The sequence below is a fragment of the Mobula hypostoma genome, chromosome X1 (assembly GCF_963921235.1).
Source record: "Mobula hypostoma chromosome X1, sMobHyp1.1, whole genome shotgun sequence".
NCBI lineage: Eukaryota > Metazoa > Chordata > Chondrichthyes > Myliobatiformes > Myliobatidae > Mobula > Mobula hypostoma.
The window spans coordinates 64763566-64787820 of record NC_086128.1 but is presented as its reverse complement, the minus strand read 5'-3'; the positions used below and the strand labels follow the sequence as shown (position 1 = coordinate 64787820).

Below are 24255 nucleotides of genomic sequence, written 5' to 3'. Positions count from 1 at the left end.
GGGAAGAAGCTGTTCCTGAATCGTTGAGTGTGTGTCTTCAGGCTCCTGTACCTCCTCCCTGATGGCAGAGGGGAAGGAGCTGTTCCTGAATCGTTGAGTGTGTGTCTTCAGGCTCCTGTACCTCCTCCCTGATGGCAGAGGGGAAGAAGCTGTTCCTGAATCGTTGAGTGTGTGTCTTCAGGCTCCTGTACCTCCTCCCTGATGGCAGAGGGGAAGAAGCTGTTCCTGAATCGTTGAGTGTGTGTCTTCAGGCTCCTGTACCTCCTCCCTGATGGCAGAGGGGTAGAAGCTGTTCCTGAATCGTTGAGTGTGTGTCTTCAGGCTCCTGTACCTCCTCCCTGATGGCAGAGGGGAAGAAGCTGTTCCTGAATCGTTGAGTGTGTGTCTTCAGGCTCCTGTATCTCCTCCCTGATGGCAGAGGGGAAGAAGCTGTTCCTGAATCGTTGAGTGTGTGTCTTCAGGCTCCTGTACCTCCTCCCTGACAGTAGCAATGAGAAGAGGGCATGTCCTAGGTGATGGGGGTCTTTAATGATGGACGCCACTTTTCTGAGACACCAGCCCTTGGATACTACGGGGGATAGTGCCCATGATGGAGCTAACAAAGTTTACAACTCTCTGCACAATCCTGTGCCATAGCCACAGCTCTCCCCGCCACCCCCATACCAGAGTGCTCCCCGCTGTACATCAGTAGAAATTTGCCAGTTTGGTGATGTACCAAATCTCCTCAAACTCCTAATGAAATATAGTTGCCGCCGTGGCTGCCTCGATATGTTGGGTCCAGGTTAGATCCTCAGAGATGTCGACATTCTCGACCTTGAATTTGCTTCCCCCTCTCCACCTCCGATCCCTCGATGTGTGTACCCTTGTCTTACCCTTTCTGAAGTGCACAGCCAGTTCTTGGGCCTTGCTGACGTGGAGTGCCAGGTTGTTGCTGCGACTCCACTCCACCAGCTGGTGTATCTCGCTCCAGTACGCCCTCCCGCTGCACCACTGTGGCACCCGTTGAAACATACACTGAAACAGGAGCCTCAGGACCCACACCACCAGGTTCAGGAACAGTTATTACCCCCTCAACCATCAGGAAGGAGGTACAGGAGCCTCAGGACCCACACCACCAGGTTCAGGAACAGTTATTACCCCTCAACCATCAGGAAGAAGGTACAGGAGCCTCAGGACACACACCACCAGGTTCAGGAACAGTTATTACCCCTCAACCATCAGGAAGGAGGTACAGGAGCCTCAGGACCCACACCACCAGGTTCAGGAACAGTTATTACCCCTCAACCATCAGGAAGGACGTACAGGAGCCTCAGGACCCACACCACCAGGTTCAGGAACAGTTACTACCCCTCAACCATCAGGAAGCAGGTACAAGAGCCTCAGGACCCACACCACCAGGTTCAGGAACAGTTATTACCCCTCAACCATCAGGAAGGAGGTACAGGAGCCTCAGGATCCACACCACCAGGTTCAGGAACAGTTATTACCCCTCAAACATCAGGAAGGAGGTACAGGAGCCTCAGGACCCACACCACCAGGTTCAGGAACAGTTATTACCCCTCAACCATCAGGAAGCAGGTACAGGAGCCTCAGGACCCACACCACCAGGTTCAGGAACAGTTATTACCACCTCAACCATCAGGAATGAGGTACAGGAGCCTCAGGACCCACACCACCAGGTTCAGGAACTGTTATTACCCCTCAACCATCAGGAAGGAGGTACAGGAGCCTCAGGACCCACACCACCAGGTTCAGGAACAGTTATTACCCTCAACCATCAGGAAGAAGGTACAGGTGCCTCAGGACCCACACCACCAGGTTCAGGAACAGTTATTACCCCTCAACCATCAGGAAGGAGGTACAAGAGCCTCAGGATCCACACCACCAGGTTCAGGAACAGTTATTACCCCTCAAACATCAGGAAGGAGGTACAGGAGCCTCAGGACCCACACCACCAGGTTCAGGAACAGTTATTACCCCTCAACCATCAGGAAGCAGGTACAGGAGCCTCAGGACCCACACCACCAGGTTCAGGAACAGTTATTACCACCTCAACCATCAGGATGAGGTACAGGAGCCTCAGGACCCACACCACCAGGTTCAGGAACTGTTATTACCCCTCAACCATCAGGAAGGAGGTACAGGAGCCTCAGGACCCACACCACCAGGTTCAGGAACAGTTATTACCCTCAACCATCAGGAAGAAGGTACAGGTGCCTCAGGACCCACACCACCAGGTTCAGGAACAGTTATTACCCTCAACCATCAGGAAGGAGGTGCAGGAGCCTCAGGACCCACACCACCAGGTTCAGGAACAGTTATTACCCCTCAACCATCAGGAAGGAGGTACAGGAGCCTCAGGACCCACACCACCAGGTTCAGGAACAGTTACTACCCCTCAACCATCAGGAAGGAGGTACAGGAGCCTCAGGACCCACACCACCAGGTTCAGGAACTGTTATTACCCCTCAACCATCAGGAAGGAGATACAGGAGCCTCAGGACCCACACCACCAGGATCAGGAACAGTTATCACCCCTCAACCATCAGGCTCCTGAACCAGGGAGGATAACTTCTATCACCCCGTCACTGAACTGACTCCACAACCTAAGGACTCACCTTTAAGGATTCTACAACTCATGTTCACGATACTTATTGTTTACTTTTTTAATCGTTACTCATATTTTCTCTTCTCTTTTTATTTCCTGTGTGCAGTCTTTCATTGATTCTACTGCATTTCTGGTTACTGTGAACGCCTGCAACCGGACAGTGCAGAGGTCTTAGGGAAGTACATATAGACAGCTAGGATGCACAGTGATGTGGAGCGAGAGCGGGTTTGTAGATCTGGTGGAAGCACAGGATGTGGGGAATGGCGAGGGTGGAGTACTGTGAGAAGGAGTGCCGGGGGTTTGGGGAGCGGGGGATAGTGTGGGTGCAGACACACACCCAGACCTGGGACACCAGGCAAGGTCATTGGATGCATTTAAGGCAGAGATAGATAGGTTCTTGATTAGCCAGGGCATCAAAGGGTGAAGGCAGAGGAGTGGGGATGACTGGAAGAATTGGATCAGCCCACTGATTGAATGGTGGAGCAGACTCGATGGGCCAAATGGCCTACTCCTGCCCCTATATCTTATGGTCAATTGATTCCAAACAATTGGTTTATTGATCATTACAAAATGTCTCTCTGATGCTTCCCACTCCCTCCCCTCACCCTTCCCCTTTTCTCCAACCACGATTCCCCTCTCCCTTCCCCTTTTCCCAACCATGATTCCCCTCTCCCTTCCCCTTTTCCCCAACCACGATTCCCCTCTCCCTTCCCCTTCTCCCCAACCACGATTCCCCTCTCCCTCACCCTTTTTCCAACCATGATTCCCCTCTCCCTCCCCCTTTTCCCAACCATGATTCCCCTCTACCTCCCCCTTTCCCCAACCATGATCCCCCTCTCCCTTCCCCTTTTCCCAACCATGATTCCCCTCTCCCTCCCCCTTTTCCCAACCATGATTCCCCTCTCCCTCCCCCTTTTCCCAACCATGATCCCCCTCTCCCTTCCCCTTTTCCCAACCATGATTCCCCTCTCCCTCCCCCTCTTCCCAACCATGATTCCCCTCTCCCTCCCCCTTTTCCAACCATGATTCCCCTCTCCCTCCCCCTTTTCCCAACGATGATTCCCCTCTCCCTCCCCCTTTTCCCAACCATGATTCCCCTCTCCCTCCCCCTTTTCCCAACCATGATTCCCCTCTCCCTCCCCCTTTTCCCATCCATGATTCCCCTCTACCTCCCCCTTTTCCCAACCATGATCCCCCTCTCCCTTCCCCTTTTCCCAACCATGATTCCCCTCTCCCTCCCCCTTTTCCCAACCATGATTCCCCTCTCCCTCCCCCTTTTCCCAACCATGATTCCCCTCTCCCTCCCCCTTTTCTCAACCATGATTCCCCTCTCCCTCCCCCTTTTCCCAACCATGATTCCCCTCTCCCTTCCCCTTTTCCCAACCATGATTCCCCTCTCCCTTCTCCTTTTCCCAACCATGATTCCCCTCTCCCTCCCCCTTTTCCCAACCACGATTCCCCTCTCCCTCACCCTTTTTCCAACCATGATTCCCCTCTCCCTCCCCCTTTTCCCATCCATGATTCCCCTCTACCTCCCCCTTTCCCCAACCATGATCCCCCTCTCCCTGCCCCCTTTTCCCAACCATGATGCCCCTCTCCCTTCCCCTTTTCCCAACCATGATTCCCCTCTCCCTCCCCCTTTTCCCAACCATGATTCCCCTCTCCCTCCCCCTTTTCCCAACCATGATTCCCCTCTCCCTCCCCCTTTTCCCAATCACAATTCCCTTGTCCCTGCCCCCTTCCCACTCTCAGTCCACAATAGAGACCCAGATCAGAATCAGGTTTATCATCACTCACATATGTCATGAAATTTGTTTTTTTTTAAATATTTTGCAGCATCAGTACAGTGTAATACATAAAATTACTACAGTACCGTAAAAGTCTTAGGTACCCTCACTATATCTATGTATCTGTGTCTAAGACTTTTGTGCAGGACCATATGTTCTTTGATAATAAATTTACTTTGAACTTCAGGGACAGAGTTCCTAAATACCCACAATTACAAGTAATGAATAAATCAAAATGAATATGAAATTTCACTCACCATAACTCTGAACTGATCCTATGACCGACAGACCCACTTGCAAGGGCTCTTTGCAACTCACGTCCTTATCTCTTTTGCAGAGTTTGAATTCTTTTGCACATTTGTCTGTTTGGGTATAGTTTCGGTAAAACTATTGTTTCTTTTTCGTACGAGTGCCTGCAAGTAGGTGAAAGTCCAAATTCAGGTTTGTAAGCACTCGAAGGATGTGGAAACTATAGAAAGGGTGCAGAGGAGATTTACAAGGACGTTGCCCGGATTGGGGGAGCATGCCTTGTGAAAATAGGTTGAGTGAACTCGGCCTTTTCTCCTTGGAGCGACGGAGGATGAGAGGTGACCTGATAGAGGTGTGCAAGATAATGAGAGGCATTGATCGTGTGGATAGTCAGAGGCTTTTCCCCAGGGCTGAAATGGCTAGCACGAGACGGCACAGTTTTAAGGTGCTTGGAAGTTGGTACAGAGGGGATGTCAGGGGTAAATTGTTTAAGCAGAGAGTGGTGAGTGTGTGGAATGGGCTGCCGGTGACGGGGGTGGAGGTGGATACGACAGGGTCTTTTAAGAGATTCCTGGATAGGTACATGGAGCTCAGAAAAATAGAGGGCTATGGGTAACCCGAGGTAATTTCTAAAGCAAGTACATGTTCGGTACAGCATTGTGCTGTAGGTTTCCTATCTTTCTAAGCATACACACTCATACAGCCAGACAGAACAAAGTTCTTCTGGGTTCAAGGTGCAAACCACAGTACGCACAGTCTACACATGGCACATAAAATATTAGCACAACAATATTAACTGATAATAAGCTTTGTGTAGGTGAAGTGCATGTATGATATATAGTTAAATATATGCCAGTATAATGCGACTGGCGCTGTCGTAGATAACATGTACTGGGTGGTATCAGGGAGTTCAGAAGTCTCACAGCCTGGGGGATGAGGCCGTTACCCAGCCTGACAGTCTTTGTTCCTCTACTACGGTACCTTCTCCCTGATGGTAGGAGGTCAGAGAGACTGTGGGACGGGTGGGAAGGGGTCCTTGCCGAAAGTACTGCAGGGTGGGTGGGGAGAGAGACCCCGACAACTCTCTTAGCAGTCCTCCCTGTCAAATGGATCACAAGGTATCGCCGATAACAAACTCGCTTTGGAGTTCAAGACTCATCGTTTAATATCATTTCCAGCCGCCGTTCCTCTCCGCGCCTTTGTGGCGCGTCGGGCGGTGACCTTACCACGTCCTTAGCATTTGTCTGTTGTGTGTGTGCATGTGTTTTTTTTACAAAGCTGTGTTGCCACCTCGACGCTGACCCCAGTGCGGATGGAAAGCGTGCGAGGAGCCGGCCGGACTCGAACCGGGGACCGCTCGTCTCGAAGTCCGGTGCGGGTGCCACTACGCTGCTGGCTAGCCGGCCGACGTACATCGTGTGCATTACGTAAAACAATACGAACAGATAAAAAGGATGCACCAGGTTGACATGAAATGCTTATCTGCTCTGTATCGTTTCCTGTACACAAGGAGAACGAAATAACTGTTACCCTGGATTCGATGCGGCACAAAGAAAAAAACATCATAATAATAATAAAAACACAATAAAAATATATAGAATAGATCCAAGATTGTTTATGCAAACACGAGGAAATCTGCAGATGCTGGAAATTCTGGCAACACACACAGAAAATGCTGGTGAACGCAGCAGGCCAGGCAGCATCTCGAGGAAGAGGTACAGTCGACATTTCAGGTTGAGACCCTTCGTCAGGACTGACTGAAAGAAAAGGTAGTGTTCTTTCTTCTTTCAGTTAGTCCTGACGAAGGGTCTCGGCCCGAAACGTCGACTGTACCTCTTCCTAGAGATGCTGCCTGGCCTGCTGCGTTCACCAGCATTTTCTGTGTGTGTTCCAAGATTGTTTGCTATCGCTTCCAGTACGGGGGTGTAAAGGAGAACAAAATCATTGTTATTCTGGATCCGATGCAGCACAAAAGAAAAACACGGTAAGACGAAGAACGCAATAATAAAAAGCACAATAAATATAAATACATGAGGTAGTTTACACATACAGACTGATTGTGTGTCCATCAAGTGACGCTGGGCACAGGAGTGTCTGTACATAAGGTGACCCTGACCGGAAATGGTCGGGGATGTGTGGAGGGGTGGGTTAGTGGGTGATTGGGGGTGTGGAGGGGTGGGTCAGTGGGTGATTGGGGGTGTGGAGGGGTGGGTCAGTGGGTGATTGGGGGTGTGGAGGTGTGGGTCAGTGGGTGATTGGGGGTGTGGAGGGGTGGGTCAGTGGGTGTTTGGGGGTGTGGAGGGGTGGGTTAGTGGGTGATTGGGGGTATGGAGGGGTGGGTCAGTGGGTGATTGGGGGTGTGGAGGGGTGGGTCAGTGGGTGATTGGGGGTGTGGAGGGGTGGGTCGGTGGGTGATTGGGGGTGTGGAAGGGTGGGTCAGTGGGTGATTGGGGGTGTGGAGGGGTGGGTCAGTGGGTGATTGGGGGTGTGGAGGGGTGGGTCGGTGGGTGATTGGGGGTGTGGAGGGGTGGGTTAGTGGGTGATTGGGGATGTGGAGGGGTGGGTCGGTGGGTGATTGGGGGTGTGGAGGGGTGGGTCAGTGGGTGATTGGGGGTGTGGAGGGGTGGGTCGGTGGGTGATTGGGGGTGTGGAGGGGTGGGTCGGTGGGTGATTGGGGGTGTGGAGGGGTGGGTCGGTGGGTGATTGGGGGTGTGGAGGGGTGGGTCGGTGGGTGATTGGGGGTGTGGAGGGGTGGGTCGGTGGGTGATTGGGGGTGTGTGGAGGGGTGGGTCAGTGGGTGATTGGGTGTGTGGAGGGGTGGGTCAGTGGGTGATTGGGGGTGTGTGGAGGGGTGGGTCTGGGTGATTGGGGGTGTGGAGGGGTGGGTCAGTGGGTGATTGGGGGTGTGGAGGGGTGGGTCAGTGGGTGATTGGGGGTGTGGAGGGGTGGGTCAGTGGGTGATTGGGGGTGTGGAGGGGTGGGTCAGTGGGTGATTGGGGGTGTGGGGGGGTGGGTCAGTGGGTGGAGGTGTTGATCAGCCTCACTGCTTGGGGGAAAGTCACTGTTTTTGAGTCTGGTGGTCCCTGGTGTGGATGCTACGTAGCCTCCTCCCTGAAGGAAGGCCGGCAGGAAGGATGTGGTTTATAAATATGTATCTCGTTAGAAATCTTATCTTATGCATGGTGAGAGAACACTCTTCTAACTTTGCACATTATCAGAGGGTTGCCAGAACATTACCATGGAATCATTTGGTGGATGTGGTAATAAATACTGATAAATTATTGGAAGAAATGCACAATACAACCTCACTGTTTTCCAACAGCCAGTTATCTGGTAATGGGCTGTGACTATTTACAACATTTGGGAAATTTATGAAGACGCACTTTCCGTACTTAGGAAATGGGCTGTTTTAAAGAAAGCAAGGAGAACTCGCCAGCTTTTTAGGTGAGACGTCGAGCTGATGTTCCTCTCATCTTTTTTTTAAAACGATTTAGTGGATTGCATGACAATGACAGAAACAATGGGTTTGCTTCCTTGCTCTGGGGGCTGGTAATTATCTTCAGACAACAGATTGAAAAGCGAGCCGCGGCAGATGCTGGGAATACGAAATATAAACAGAAGACTTTGGAAACGCTCGGCAGGTCAGGTAGCGTCTGCAGAGAGAGAGATATGGAATCAATGCCAGGTTGAAGATGAATCATTATGTCTGTTTCTCTCTCTTTCCACAGATACCGCCTGACACCCCGAGTGTTTCCTGCGTTATATTTCATCAGGAATTTGGGAGACTTACTATCAAAGTATGCATGCAGTATTCAACCCTGAGACTGGTCTTCTCCACATTCAGCCACAAAACAAAGAAACACCATTTAACTAACCCCTTCAAAGAATATCAACTCTTCCCCCCCCCCCCACCCCTGGCCCAACGCACAAACGGCAACAAGAAACAACGAGCAAAACCACAAAATCTAAAAAAAAACACAAAATTGAAAGAGTCCAAGTGAATTACACTCCAAACCGCAAAGCACCAGACCCAGGACGTCGGTTTCCGACCTCCAGTGGGAGAGAAGGAGAGGGGGAGGGGGAGGGAGGGGATAGACAGATAGATAGTGAGAGAGATAGAGAGGGGGGAGAGAGGGGAGCTAGTGAGAAAGAGAGAGACAGAGAGACAGAAGGAGATAGCCAGATATAGAAAGAGAGAGAGGGAGGGAGAGAGAGAGAGAGAGACAGACAGACAGACAAAAGAAGATAGCCAGATAGAGAGAGGGAAGAGGAGGGGGAGGGGGGAGAGAGAGGGGAGGGGGAAAGGGGAGGGAGAGAGGGGAGAGAGAGAGGGAGGGAGGGGAAAGAGTGAGAGACAGAGGGAGAGGGAGGGGGGAAAGAGAGAGAGAGAGAGAGAGAGAGACTATTTGAATACCGGAGCATTCCCTCGGGAGCAGTGAGTGAGAGAGACTGTCACACACACAGACACCTTCCTCGAGCAGCAGCGACCGAGAGGCCGCTAGACGACGCCGAGCATCCTGCTCGCCTTCCGCGCTGGCCTTCGTGTTGCAATTTCCTGCGCTGCTTTACTCAGTGAGACTGGTGAGAGATGGAGCCGATCGCGGGCTTGCGCCCCGCCCCTAAGCTGCTTGGCCTTGAGGCCGCTCACCTCTCGGGGGACCTCCTCGGAGGCAGCAAAGTGCTAGATCGCTCAGTCGGCCCGCAATAAACACACCGTCAAACCACGGGCTCCACATTTAAGAGAAAAAGAAGTGGAAGAAACAGTTTGGTGGACCATCCGGAAGTCGTCGCCTGAGGTATCGTTGCTCACTGGCCCCAACGACTCCAGTAAATTTCAACACGTGTACCATGGGGGTGGTACAGGAGCCTGAAGATGCACACTCACTGTTTTAGGAACAGCTTCTTCCCCATCGCCATTAAATTTCTGAATGGACGCTGAACCTCACTCATTTTTTTCCTTTTATTTTGCTCTCTTCTTGCAGTACTTACTGATTTTTTAAAATTATATATTGCACTGTGTTGGCGCGTGGCCAAGTGGTTAAGGTGCCGGTCTAGTGATCTGAAGGTCACTAGTTCGAGCCTCGGCTGAGGCGGTGTGTTGTGTCCTTGAGCAAGGCACTTAACCACACATTGCTCTGCGACGACACCGGTGCCAAGCTGTCTGGGTCCTAATGCCCTTCCCTTGGACAACATTGGTGGTGTGGAGAGGGGAGACTTGCAGCATGGGCAACTGCCGGTCTTCCATACAACCTTGCCCAGGCCTGCGCCCTGGAAACCTTCCAAGGCGCAAATCCATGGTCTCACGAGACTAACGGATGGCTATAACATATATTGCACTGTACTGCCGCCACCAAACAACAAATTTAATGATGTACAGTACTGCGCGGAAGTCCCAGGCACATAGTTATAGCTCGGGCGTCTAAGACTTTTGCACACTGCACTCTATTTGTCCACGTGGAGCAGAGGGCGAGTTTGTAAATCTGCCGGGAGCAAAGGGTGTTGGGAATGGTGAGGGTGGAGGGGTGAGGGACAGGGGGCAGAGAAGGAATGCTAGGGGTGGGTGCAGACACACCCAGCCCTGAGACACCAGGCAAGGTCACTTGATTCCAAACAATCAGTTTATTGATCATTACAGAATGTCTCTCTGGTGCTTCCCACTCCCTCCCCCTTTTGCCAACCATGAATCCCCTCTCCCTGCCCCCTTCCCACTCTCAGTCCACAGTCAGAATCAGATTTATCATCACGTCATGAAATTTCTTATTTTTTTTTGGCGCAGCAGTACAGTGCGATGGATAAAATTACTACAAGTCTGAGGCATCCTCGTTCCATATATATACATGTGCCTCAGGATTCTCCGGCGCACTGCATGTCAGTAATTGTGAAATTAATTTAGATACTGATTCTAAATTTTCTCACTTTAGTTGAAAGCCTTCTGCAGTTTCGACGGAACAATAACTCTATTTCTCCATCCACGGTGTCAGCTGACTTGCCGACCGTTCCCAGCATTTTGGGTTGCGGTCCCATTAGGCTGATCACCTGGCCACGCTCACGCCGCTGTTTGTGACAGCTTGCTGAGTCTAAGCTGTCTTGTTGCATGAGGACATTTCAGGATTATTTCATCAGCCTCAGTCCGTCTGCGGCGGGGGCGGGAATGTCGCAAATCGGTCGTGGTAGGTGTCAGGATTGTAGAGTCGTGGAAAAGCACCGCACAGAAACAGGCCCTTCAGCCCATCCAGTCCGTGCTGACCCATTTTAAACTACCTAATCGCGTCGGCCTGCACCAGGACGATAGCCCGCCGCACCCCTACCATCCGTGTACCCGTCCACCCTTCCCTTAAACGTCGAAATCGAGCTCACACGCACTATTTGCACCGGCAGCTCGTTCTGCACTCTCACGCACCCCCCAGTGAAGAAGTTTCCCCTCATGCCCCCCCCACCGCTTAAACACTTCACCTTTCACCCTTAACCCGTGACCTCTGGTTGTCGTCCCACACAACCTCAGTGGAAAAAAAGCCTGTTTGCATTTATCCTATACATACCCGTCATAATTTTGTATACCTCTGTCAAATCTCTTCTTGATACGTTCCAAGGTATGAAGTCTTTCATACTTTATACTTTATTGTCGCCAAACAATTGATACTAGAACATACAATCATCACAGCGATATTTGATTCCGCGCTTCCTGCTCCCTGGAAGCGCAGTTTTATAACTTATTCAAACCTTCCGTATAACTCAGTTCTCCCAGTCCTGGCAACATCCTCGTAAGAGAGTGAAAAATCTCTGTGGGAAGAAAGTTCCCCTGATATCTGAGGTACCCAAACTTAGCTGCACAACCCCAACTGTGCCCCTGCAACAGGACGCGATGGATCATCTCCTGCAGTACATTAGAGTTGTGTCTTTAATTATGCCGACGATAAGCAGGCACTCGAGTTATTGAGTGCCGCGATCAACAAACGAGAAGCGGGCTACCCCGGCGCCTTTCAAATCGTTGACTTCAATCCGGCTTGTTTGGAGAAATCTCTGCCCGGTTATCATCAGCATGTCGCCCGCAGCACCAGGGGTCCCAACGCGCTCGACCGCTGGCACACTACGGTTAGGGATGCTGACCGTCCCGTCCCTGGCTGTGCTCCTCCTACCCACATACATGTTCGCCCACCGTCATCGTCGATGGGGACCTTGACACCATTATTGATGGTGTTGAGACTAGCATGTGATTTGGATTTAAGTGAGGGAGAGTTGCGCAGCGTCGGCCTCACTCTCTCTTCCCAATTCCCATCTGGATCCAGTGGCAAGACAGAGTCGAGACGGCTGGAGATGGGACTAGGCGCAGTGGATGACCAGGACGTCTTCTGTGTCTTGTCCTGCTCTACACACTCCACGACGCTTGCAGAGACCGCCTTCTTCACCGTTGGACCTTCCATTGGTCTCGTCCGCTCAATCCGCCGGAGTCTGTCTTCACATGCTGGGATAGACAACTCCCTATCTCACCGAGGGTTTGAGGACCCGTCGGCTACCCTCACCTGGTTTAGCCGGCTTGTCGAAGCCGTTGCCCGGGGTGTGGCCGCTGTCGCATGCAAACAGCTACGGGGAGCCACAGGTGAGAGCTGAGTGCCAGGTGGGGACCAAAGGTGGACTAACCGCCTTGAAAAGGACGCGACATGTTCCCCCACCAGAGGTGCTACCCCTCCCTGACACCTCATACACCCCTACCCGCATACAGGCAGAGGCTAGAGAGCAAGGGTCCGGAGGTGAGGGGTGTTTGTGGGAGGTAGAGGAGTGGCTACGGGATTGCTTCGAGGTGGCGGAGCAGGACCTGCTCAGGTACCCATCACAGGACCTGAACAAGTATGTCAGGGTTGTCCCAGACTTTATAAAATTAGTCTTGGACCAGTGTGTCCTCACAAAGTCATTCAGAGTCCTCCCCAATCAGAAGTCCTGGATGAACCACGAGTTCGGCATTCTGCTTAGGGCCAGCTCTGAGGCATTCAGGTCTGTCAACCAGGAAAGTTACAAGGGGTCCGGGTATGATCTCCGGAAAGCCACCTGTTACATACGCCGTGGGTATCTTGTGACTGTCGGATGACCATGACGTAATGGTTTTGTGATGGTGGGGTGATGTAATTTTCCCGCCAGTGTGCGGTCACATGATGTAATTTTCCTGCCAGTGTGAGGTCACATGATGACCTGTTCTCAACAGGTATATAAAGGGAAACCCTGCTGTGACGCAGTTAGATTCAGTTTGGTTTCGTGTTAGTTCGTCAGTTACAGCATATTCGTCTCATGACGCAGTTTTGTTTTAAGACGGAGTTTTACTTTCTATTGTAAGGTACAGAATCGTTGTGCCGGCAGTTTCGCCAATCACTGCCAGCTTTGTTGGTGTATCTTTGACTTAACTCTATGGTAGTATTGGAGAGTGAGGACCTCACTGAAGGACGGGAACCGGGAGGATCAGAATAAAGTTGGAGTCGTTCGGCGGTTAAATGATGGATCGACCTCAATCGAGGATTCGTTCAGAATATGGTGAGCTGTACGTGAGATAACTCCTGCAAGAGCAGGGAAGTTTGTGCAGTATTCACTCGCCAGGAAAAAGTCAGTTCCTTTAAGCCGTTTTATTTCCTTCGTCGTGAACCCTCTGGAGAAGCAGCAGTAACGTCACGTCTTCGAAGAAATCCGTTTCCAAAGAAGTCTCTCCTTATTGACTGCGTAAATCACTTGGACTTCCGAATTTACCATTTTAAGGCTGTGTTCGGATTTACCACTTTAAGAACTGTTTCTGAATTTACCCTTTTAAGAACTGTTCCAGCGTTGGCGTATAGCAAGTTAACTTCCGGTTAAGTTAGTCGTTGGAATACTCTTCTTTATTGTTGAGCAGAGTTTGATAAATGTTTGTTTGTTTTTTTTAATATAAAACCTGACTTCCGTTGATAGTTGTCGGTCACGTGACACACCTCACATGGGAAGCAGCAATTCCAGACCAGAGTTGAAAGGTGGTCAACAGCTGTGTCAGGGCTTGAATGACATCACTTCCTGCAAATTTAAACCAACCAATGCTTTCGGACGAGCTCAATGCCTTTGACCGACAAAACATGAAGCCACCTTCACAAACTCCCACAGCCCTCCTTCCCCCTCCGCCCGCCCGACGATCTCTGATTTCAGTCTCTGAGAGCATTCTTCAGAAGGTTGAACCCACGGAAAGCATCCTGCCCGGATGGGGTACCCGGCTGAGTACTAAAGACCTGCGCCAGAGTGCTCACCGATACCTTTAACCTCTCACTCCGGCAGTCCGGGCTACCCACCTGCTTCAAGCAGGTTTCAACTGCGCCGTTGCCGGAGAATAACGCCCCGACCCGCGTCAACGATTATCACCCAGTCGCGCTTCCGTCCACCGTGACGAAGTGCTTTGAGAGGCTGGCGACGAAACACATCAGTTCCTCCCTGGGGAATGGCTTGGATCCACTCCAATTCGCCTACCGACACAACGGGTCAACGGCAGATACCGTTTCACTGGTTCTTCCCTCGGTCCTGGAACATCTCTGGACGGTGAAGATGCAGACATCAGGATGCTCTTCATGGACTACATCATACTATCACCCCTCAAATCAATAATTCCCTCTAATCAATAAGAGCCAAGACCTTGGCCTCAATGCAACGCTCACAACACGCTGGAGGAACTCAGCAGGTCGGGCAGCATCCATGGAAACGATCAGTCGACGTTTCGGGCCGGAGCCCTTCGTCAGGACTGTAGAGGGAAGGGGCAGAGCCCCTATAAAGAAGGTGGAGGAGGCGGGGAAGGAGAAGGCTGGTAGGTTCCAGGTGAAAAACCAGTAAGGGGAAAGATAAAGGGGTCGGGGAGGGGAAGCAGGGAGGTGATAGGCAGCGCCCACGCTGGGGATTAGGTGGTCGATGTTTCGGGTGAGTCCCTGCATTCGTCTGTGAATAGGACTGAGACCATCGCTGTCCAAACTCTCTGTCCACTTCATAACTGGAACTTCACAAAACAAGTCAAACAGCTCAAGAACTTCTGCCCACAATTCTTCCTTTCTCTTCTCCCTTCTCTTCACCATTTACACCTCGGACTTCAACTACTGCACAGAGTCTTGTCATCTTCAGAAGGTTTCTAATGACTCTGCCATGGTTGGATGCATTAGCAAGGGAGATAAGGCTGAGTACAGGGCTACGGTAGGAAACTTTGTCACATGGTGTGAGCAAAATTATCTGCAGCTTATTGTGAAAAAGACTAAGGAGCTGGTGGTAGACCTGAGGAGAGCTAAGGTACTGGTGACCCCTGTTTCCATCCAGGGGGTCAGTGCGGACATGGTGGAGGATTACAAATACCTGGGGATACAAATTGACAATAAACTGGACTGGTCGAAGAACACTGAGGCTGTCTACAAGTAGGGTCAGAGCCGTCTCTATTTCCTGAGGAGACTGAGGTCCCTTAACATCTGCCGGATGATGCTGAGGATGTTCTACGAGTCTGTGGTGGCCAGTGCTATCATGTTTGCTGTTGTGTGCTGGGGCAGCAGACTGAGGGTAGCAGACACCAACAGAATCAACAAACTCATTGGTAAGGCCAGTGATGTTGTGGGGATGGAACTGGACTCTCTGACGGTGGTGTCTGAAAAGAGGATGCTGTCCAAGTTGCATGCCATCTTGGACAATGTCTCCCATCCACTACATAATGTACTGGGTGGGCACAGGAGTACATTCAGCCAGAGACTCATTCCACCGAGATGCAACACAGAGCGTCATAGGAAGTCATTCCTGCCTGTGGCCATCAAACTTTACAACTCCTCCCCTGGAGGGTCAGACACCCTGAGCCAATAAGCTGGTCCTGGACTTATTTCATCATTTACTGGCATAATTTACATATTACTGTTTAACTATTTATGGTTTTATTACTATTTATTATTTATGGTGCAACTGTAACGAAAACCAATTTCCCCCTCATTGTGTCGGTAGGCCTCATTTTTGTGCCAAGAGAGGGCCACCTACAGGCTGGAGCAGCAACTCCTTACAGTCCTTCCAGGTATCCTCCAGGACATTGAATTCGCCTTCTGGTAAATTCTTTTCCCCTCCCACTTTATTACATTTTGTAAGTCATAGTCATACTTTATTGATCCTGGGGGAAATTGGTTGTCGTTACTGTTGCACCATAAATAATTAAATAGCAATAAAACCATAAATAGTTAAACAGTAATATGTAAATTATGGCAGGAAATAAGTCCAGGACCAGCCTATTGGCAGTCCCCAGGACTGCTCGTCCAGGAGTGAAATATCGAACCTCCATGTTCGAGGAGCCCTCGGTTTTCCTCAGCTGTTCGTCCTGCATCCTCCTTCTGAGATTGGGGTTTGAATGCTGCATCTGCAAAGCTAACAGCATTTTGTGAAGGACTCCACGCGCCCCTCACACAAACTCTTCTCCCTCCTGCCATCTGGCAAAAGGCACGGAAGCATTCGGGCTCTCACGACCAGACAGTGCAACAGTTCCTTCCCCCGAGCCATTAGACTCCTCAATTGTCAGGGTCCAGTCTGACACCAACCTACACACACACACACACACACACACACACACACACACACACACACACAACAAAAACAAGAAAAAAATCTAGTGTGTGGCTGTTCTGTGAGTGAAAATATCTTGCTAAATCCACTCGCCAGATTTTTTTTTTGTTTTTCGCACCATTCTTTGTAAACTCCAGAGTCTGTTGAGTGTAAAAATCCTGGGAGATCAGCAGCTTCTGAGATACTCAAATCACCCTGGGCGGCACCTAATTAATTAGCATGTATATTTTGGCTTTTTGCTTAAAGAGGTGCCAGACATGATCCGGTGTGCACCAGCTAGCACTGCACCCCTGGTAATAACTGTTCCTGAACCTGGTGGTGTGGGTCCTGAGGCTCCTGTACCTCCTCCCTGATGGTTGAGGGGTAATAACTGTCCCTGAACCTGGTGGTGTGGGTCCTGAGGCTCCTGTACCTCCTCCCTGATGGTTGAGGGGTAATAACTGTCCCTGAACCTGGTGGTGTGGGTCCTGAGGCTCCTGTACCTCCTTCCCGATGGTTGAGGGGTAATAACTGTTCCTGAACCTGGTGGTGTGGGTCCTGAGGGTCCTGTACCTCCTTCCTGATGGTTGAGGGGTAATAACTGTTCCTGAACCTGGTGTTGTGGGTCCTGAGGCTCCTGTACCTCCTTCCCGATGGTTGAGGGGTAATAACTGTCCCTGAACCTGGTGTTGTGGGTCCTGAGGCTCCTGTACCTCCTTCCCGATGGTTGAGGGGTAATAACTGTTCCTGAACCTGGTGGTGTGGGTCCTGAGGCTCCTGTACCTCCTTCCTGATGGTTGAGGGGTAATAACTGTTCCTGAACCTGGTGGTGTGAGTCCTGAGGCTCCTGTACCTCCTTCCCGATGGTTGAGGGGTAATAACTGTTCCTGAACCTGGTGGTGTGGGTCCTGAGGGTCCTGTACCTCCTTCCTGATGGTTGACGGGTAATAACTGTTCCTGAACCTGGTGGTGTGGGTCCTGAGGCTCCTGTACCTCCTTCCTGATGGTTGAGGGGTAATAACTGTTCCTGAACCTGGTGGTGTGGGTCCTGAGGCTCCTGTACCTCCTTCCTGATGGTTGAGGGGTAATAACTGTTCCTGAACCTGGTGGTGTGAGTCCTGAGGCTCCTGTACCTCCTTCCTGATGGTTGAGGGGTGATAACTGTCCCTGAATCTGGTGGTGTGGGTTCTGAGGATCCTGTACCTCCTTCCTGATGGTTGAGGGGTAATAACTGTTCCTGAACCTGGTGGTGTGGGTCCTGAGGCTCCTGTACCTCCTTCCTGATGATTGAGAGGTAATAACTGTTCCTGAACCTGGTGGTGTGGGTCCTGAGGCTCCTGTTTGTTTTTTTTGCCCATGGCAGCAGGGAAAAGTGAGCATGTCCTGGGTGGTGGGGTTCCTGATGATGGATGCTGCTTTCCTATGACAGCACTCTTCTCCCTCCTGCCATGTGGAAAAAGGCACCGAAGTATTCAGGCTCTCACGACCAGACTGTGTAACAGTTTCTGCTCCCAAGCCATCAGACTCCTCAATACCCAGAGCCTGGACTGACACCAACCTACTTCCCTCTACTGTGCCTATTGTCTTGTTTATTATTTATTATTATTTATTGTAGTGCCTGCACTGTGTTGTGCACTTTATGCAGTCCTGGATAGGACTGTAGTCTAGTGTAGTGTTTGTGTTGTTTTACGTAGTTCAGCGTAGTTTTTGTATTGTTTCATGTAGCACCATGGTCCTGGAAAACGTTGCCTCATTTTTACTACTTTATATACTTTATACTTTATACTTTATTGTCGCCAAACAATTGATACTAGAACGTACAATCATCACAGCGATACTTGATTCTGCGCTTCCCGCTCTCCGGATTACAAATCAATAGTAAATACTAAAAATTTAAATTATAAATCATAAATAGAAAATAGAAAAATGGAAAGTAAGGTAGTGCAAAAAAAAAACCGAGAGGCAGGTCCGGATATTTGGAGGGTACGGCCCAGATCCGCGTCAGGATCCGTTCAGCAGTCTTATCACAGTTGGAAAGAAGCTGTTCCCAAATCTGGCCGTACGAGTCTTCAAGCTCCTGAGCCTTCTCCCGGAGGGAAGAGGGACGAAAAGTGTGTTGGCTGGGTGGGTCGTGTCCTTGATTATCCCGGCAGCACTGCTCCGACAGCGTGCGGTGTAAAGTGAGTCCACGGATGGAAGATTGGTTTGTGTGATGTGCTGGGCCGTGTTCACGATCTTCTGCAGCTTCCTCCGGTCTTGGACAGGACAACTTCCATACCAGGTTGTGATGCACCCTAGAAGAATGCTTTCTACGGTGCATCTATAAAAATTAGTGAGGGCTTTAGGGGACAGGCCGAATTTCTTTAGAAATGTTCTGTACCAGCAGTCACGGTTGAAATGACAATAAAAAGTGACCTGACGCCTTCTCGATGTGCTCAGTGGTGGGGAGAGGGCTTTACTTGCAACAGACAATAATCAATCTTGAACCTTGAGCAGTGTACTGTTTTGTACTTGCCATCAACAGTTGTTGTGGCAGTAGAGTCTAACATTTTATGAGGCTCCCACCACATGAGCCTTGAGCCTTCAGAAGCATCAATGGAATTAATCTTAAGGCTACTCTGTGGAAGCAACTCAACCTCGACAAGCGTCATTTCCAGCACACAAGTGTAAAGGAGAACAAAATAATTGATACTCCGGGTCTGACTCAGTATTAAAAATCATGTATGTATGTATAATACACCTCCAAGTGTCCAGTAAAAAGAAATAAATTACACTCCCTAAAGCAGGGGTTGCTAGGCAGTGCGGCTCAAAGTGCTGGAAGCATCATAGGAAAGCAGAATTCATCATCAGAGATCCCCACCACCCAGTCCATGCTCCCTTCTCGCTGCTGCCATCAGGTAGAAGGTACAGGAGCCTCAGGACCCACACCACCAGGTTCAGGAACAGTTATTACCCCTCAACCATCAGGAAGGAGGTACAGGAGCCTCAGGACCCACACCACCAGGTTCAGGAACAGTTATTACCCTCAACCATCAGGAAGGAGGTACAGGAGCCTCAGGACCCACACCACCAGGTTCAGGGTCAGTTATTACCCCTCAACCATCAGGAAGGACGTACAGAAGCCTCAGGACCCACACCACCAGGTTCAGGAACAGTTATTACCCCTCAACCATCAGGAAGGAGGTACAGGAGCCTCAGGACCCACACCACCAGGTTCAGGAACAGTTATTACCCCTCAATCATCGGGAAGGAGGTATAGGAGCCTCGGGTCCCACACCACCTGGTTCAGGAACAGTCATTACCCTTCAACCATCAGGAAGGAGGTACAGGAGCGTCAGGACCCACACCACCAGGTTCAGGAACAGTTATTACCCCTCAATCATCGGGAAGGAGGTATAGGAGCCTCGGGTCCCACACCACCTGGTTCAGGAACAGTTATTACCCTTCAATCATCGGGAAGGAGGTACAGGAGCCTCAGGACTCACACCTGCCTCCCCAGCACTGAGATGTTCCCACAACCAACAATCTCACTTTAAGGACTCTCTAATCTCAAGTTCTCGTTATTTATTGGCACTTATTTATATTTGCCTTAGCACAGACTTCTGCACTCTGGTTGATCTTTCACTGATCCTGTCGAAGTTACTATTCTCGAGATTTGCTGTGAATGCCCACAGGAAACCAAATCTCAAGGCGACATACATGTAGATTGATTCACTTTGAACTACAATGGACACCTATGCACTCAGATACTGTAATCAAATTTACTCAGACATCCCACCCTGCAAAAAGTCATTTCGGGGAGGTAGCACCATCAATTTGTGGGAGACTCTTGGAACTTCCGGGAGAGTTGGGATGTCTGCTCCTTAGCAGCTAGCCAGCTAGCTTAAATAACGCTAGCTATGCCAATGAACGAATGACACCTGTTAAACTCACCTCAACATGTCTTTTACAGTCTTAACCCACTATGGGCAATAGAAAAGTCACTGTTGCAAACAGTGCAGTGAACAACACTGTCATTATTTTTGACCCCTATTAGGCAGGGGTACAGTTTAGGGTAGTCTGGGGTGACGTACGTTTTATATTTTCTTTTTTTGGAGCACTCTGCCATGGCGCGTGCTCTCTCTCTCTCTCTCGATCTCGCGCTCTCTTGCTTGCTCTCAAAAAAATTGATTTCCGGGATATTGTGTATAATTTGTGGGCATCAGGGAGCCGGTATCAATATGTGGGAGACTCCCGGAACTTCCGGGAGAGGTGGGATGTCTGGCTTAATGGACTTTGCTTGTTTATTCTAACTGTGTTCTTCCTCATAAATATTGTACGCAATTTAATGCTCCATTTATATATTTTTCTCTCGTAAATCTGGTCATGTGACACTGGTGATGCTGATGGGATGCGCGGTTGGCCATTGACCCGAGCGACACTTTTTCCTGTGCGTGGCAACGTCTTGATTGCCCCTCTCCAAGATGGCGCCGCCTTTCCACGTGACGACTCGACGGACGACCCCCACCCTCCCCCTCCCCCTCCCCCCTCAACACGCATGCGCCGCAGAAGTGCAAGTCATGGTGGGGGCCCGTGGACGGCGGGCGGGGTGGACGCCGTCGTGTGGTGTCTGCAAACACCGGGGCGGGTGGGGAGTGCGGAGCGGGCTATCTAAATCTATACATCGGCCTGCAAGCTGTGTGTGTGTGTGGGTGTGGGTGTGTGAGGGAGCGGGGCAAGGAGGAGAAACTTTAACCATCGGCCCACCCGAACCATTTCACTGACAACTCACGTCACGAGGAGCGACGCCGACAACGCCCCTCCTCCCCCCCAACCGGGGAGGGGCGTGGCCTAGACCGGCTTGCCGCATAGCAACAGGGCCACGCCTCCCCCTCTATTCCCATCTGTTTTCCCTCCCTCACCGCCGGCGGCTGATTGGCCCGCTGGGAGTGGGGCGGCCACGCCCGATATGACGCGGCGCCGGACCATTGGCCGGGCGCCGCGTCAGTCCGGCGGGCCGGAGGCAGGATGAGGAAGTGGCGGCGGCGACTCCGGCGGACACGTTTGTGAGGAGCGGAGCGTCTGGACTCTCTCATACACACAACAACAAATACGCGACCACAACACCGCGGGCACAGACACAGAGCCCGAGGCTCGGGGCCTTGCGACTGATTGCTTTCTCTCTGTGTGTGTCTACGGGCCCCAGACCGGGGCAGGGGGGGGGGTCTCCATTGAAGGCCTCCCGGCTTCCAGGCGGCAGATTTCGGGGGGCAGACTAAAAGAAGGGGGGGGGGTGGTGCGTGTGTGAAGGAAGCCCGGGGTTTTCTTTGTGCCTTTGCGGGAAGCGGTGGGAGGGGCCCCCCACCCTACCCCACCCCAGGCCCGCTCCTCGGCCCGAAGATGCTGCCCCTGAAGAAGTACTTCACCGAGGGGCTAATCCAGTTCACCATCCTGCTGAGCCTGATGGGCGTGCGGCTGGACGTCGACTCGTACCTGAACGCGCAGCTGCCCCCGCTGCGGGAGATCATCCTGGGCCAGAGCTCGGCCTACACCCAGACCCAGTTCCACAACTGGCGCAACAGCCTGGGCGGCTACGACCTTCACCCCAAGAGCGTGGACTTGGACTACTACTTCACGGCGCGCCGGCTGCTGCTCAACGACGTCCGCGGCCTCGACCGGCTGCTGGTGCCCAGCACCGAGCTCAGTGCCTGGCTGGTCCACGGCGGCCGGGAGGCCGACAGCTCGGTGGCGGCCTCGCAGCCCGCCCTGCCCTTGGACAACCCGGGCAGCGTGAGTGAGGCGGCGGTGGCCGAGAGCAGCGGCAGGGACAATGGCTCGCCCGCCGAGCAGCTGGAGGAGCCCCTGGGGGCTGTTGGATTGCCCATCAGCAGCGAGCTGACCAAGGAGGTATTTCAACCCCATTCCATTCCCCTCCCCTCCGCCCAGTACCCCCCTTTTGACCTATCCACAAATAAAATTTGCAACTTGTTTTATTTTTAAAATGTACTGCTTTCGATCTGCAGGTGTGCCCCCGTCCACTTCACTTAGTTCTATCCTGGATGCTAGAGAAGTTGGGAGATCTTTCCATCCGCACACTGGGGCATACACCGCCCACAGTAGAGCTCTGTCTTTTCATAATGACTCCAGGTGTAGCCATCTTCCTCCCCCCTTGATTGAGGTCTTTATAGCTTGTTGTTGTTTGTATCTTCTTCTAAACAGAAAAAGATACAAAACAACAGAAAAAGATACAAACAACAGAAAAAGATACAAGTGTATCTTTTTTCTAAACCCAGCCGCCGCCCCCCCTCCCCTTTCGCAGCTGGGCTTGGGACCATCAGTGGGGGAGCTAGATCCTTGCTTGATGGGTGTATTTAAGGCAGAGGATTGATAGCTGCTTGATTAGTCAGGGAGAAGGCAGGAGTTTGGGGAGGAGGGGGAAATTGATGAAATGGCAGAGCAGACTCGATGGGCCAAATGGCCTGATTCTGATCTCTTGTCCTCTAGTGTCTTGCTAACTAGCTACCAGTTGAAGCAAGCCTCCCATCGGTTGACAAGTGATGCTCCAGTTCAGGGGGATCCACGGACCCCTTTAAAAAGGCTGGGCGCCCCTGTCCCCCACAGGGAGGGTCTTGCTTTTCAGAAAAAGAAAGATTGCTGCCCAAAACGTCTGCAAAAGCCATGAGTGACAGGACAGCCTAACTCGACAATCCAGCCACTTTGAGGTTTGAGAAGGTGGATTCTTAGAGAGACTGTAGTTCAAAAGTGCAAAGATTGAGGCTGTGATGCGGTTTGCGAACAAGATGCGAGTGTCTGGCGTTCTGGCATCTTTGCTGAACCCGGTTTGCAGTGGGCTTGGTTACAGGGTCTCCGCCCGAAAGGTCGGACGCGGCGTTCCTCCAGCGTTTCTGAGCGTGGCTCTGGGTTTCCAGCGTCTGCACGGTCTCCTGTGCTTTTTGTGTGCTGATTGTTGTTCAGTTAGCATCGTGGTTGAATCATCTGAGGAGGCTTTTTGGATTAAGCAGTTGCTACTGTACTCTGCTGGGCAGAAAATGGCCTTTTGGCAAATGTGCCAACTGTTCATTACTTCCCCTAATGGAGTGGAACGTTTTTAATATGTTACTGTTAAGAATAAGGATGCAGGGGAGAGTTATTTTTTTTGGGAAATCAATATACTGTATTGATATGTGATGTAATAGATCTTATTGTCTTGGAAGATTTAAGATTGTTTAATGCCATTACCACAGCACAAGTGGAAGAGAGAACGAATTAATTGTTGCTCCAGATCCGATGCAGCACAAAAAAAAACACGCACGCAAGATCAAGCGACACACTCACTCACTCACTCACTCTCTCACTCTCTCACTCTCTCACTCTCTCACTCTCTCACTCTCTCACTCTCTCACTCTCTCACTCTCTCACTCTCTCACTCTCTCACTCTCTCACTCTCTCACTCTCTCACTCTCTCACTCTCTCACTCTCTCACTCTCTCACTCTCTCACTCTCTCACTCTCTCACTCTCTCACTCACACACTCTCTCTCTCACACACTCACTCTCTCACTCTCACTCTCACTCACTCACACACACACACTCTCACACACACACACACTCACACACTCTCTCACACACACACACTCACTCTCACACACACACACTCTCACTCTCACACACACTCACACACACACTCACTCTCACACACACTCACTCACACTCACACACACACTCACTCACACACACACTCTCACACACACACACTCACTCTCTCACACACTCTCACACACACTCACTCACACACACGCACACACAGAGGCACAGACAGACACAGACACACACACAGGCACAGTCACACAGACTCACACAGACACACAGACTCACACACAGACACAGACTCACGCACAGACTCACGCTCATACACACACGCTCATACACACACGCTCATACACACACACAGACACACAGACTCACAGACAGGCACACACGCACAGACACAGACACACACACAGAGCTCAGCAGGCCACGCAGCATCTACGGAAAAGAGTAAAACCGTCAACGTTTTGGGCCAAGGCCCGTCATCAGGACTGGGAGGG

The 24255-nt window shown here is 51.2% G+C and overlaps 2 protein-coding genes across 5 annotated transcripts in view; one reads left to right on the top strand and one right to left on the bottom strand.

Moving 5' to 3' along the window:
- The window catches only part of LOC134340539 (coatomer subunit zeta-1-like), a 106131-nt gene extending 101419 nt beyond the window's left edge, over window positions 1-4712 (bottom strand). Inside the window, exon 1 of the mRNA XM_063037900.1 lies at window positions 4653-4712. Within this exon, the coding sequence (XP_062893970.1) occupies window positions 4653-4655 (3 nt within the window). The 5' untranslated portion in view covers window positions 4656-4712. The remainder of the gene's footprint in view (window positions 1-4652) is intronic.
- Window positions 4713-21491: 16779 nt separating this feature from the next.
- Window positions 21492-24255, top strand: part of nfe2l1b (nfe2 like bZIP transcription factor 1b) — a 106114-nt gene continuing 103350 nt past the window's right edge. The window contains exon 1 of one of the 4 annotated variants that reach the window (XM_063037046.1): window positions 21492-22077. In XM_063037046.1, the coding sequence (XP_062893116.1) occupies window positions 21571-22077 (507 nt within the window). In that variant the 5' untranslated portion in view covers window positions 21492-21570. The remainder of the gene's footprint in view (window positions 22078-24255) is intronic. The other 3 variants (XM_063037048.1, XM_063037045.1, XM_063037047.1) reach the window with 3 other exon arrangements.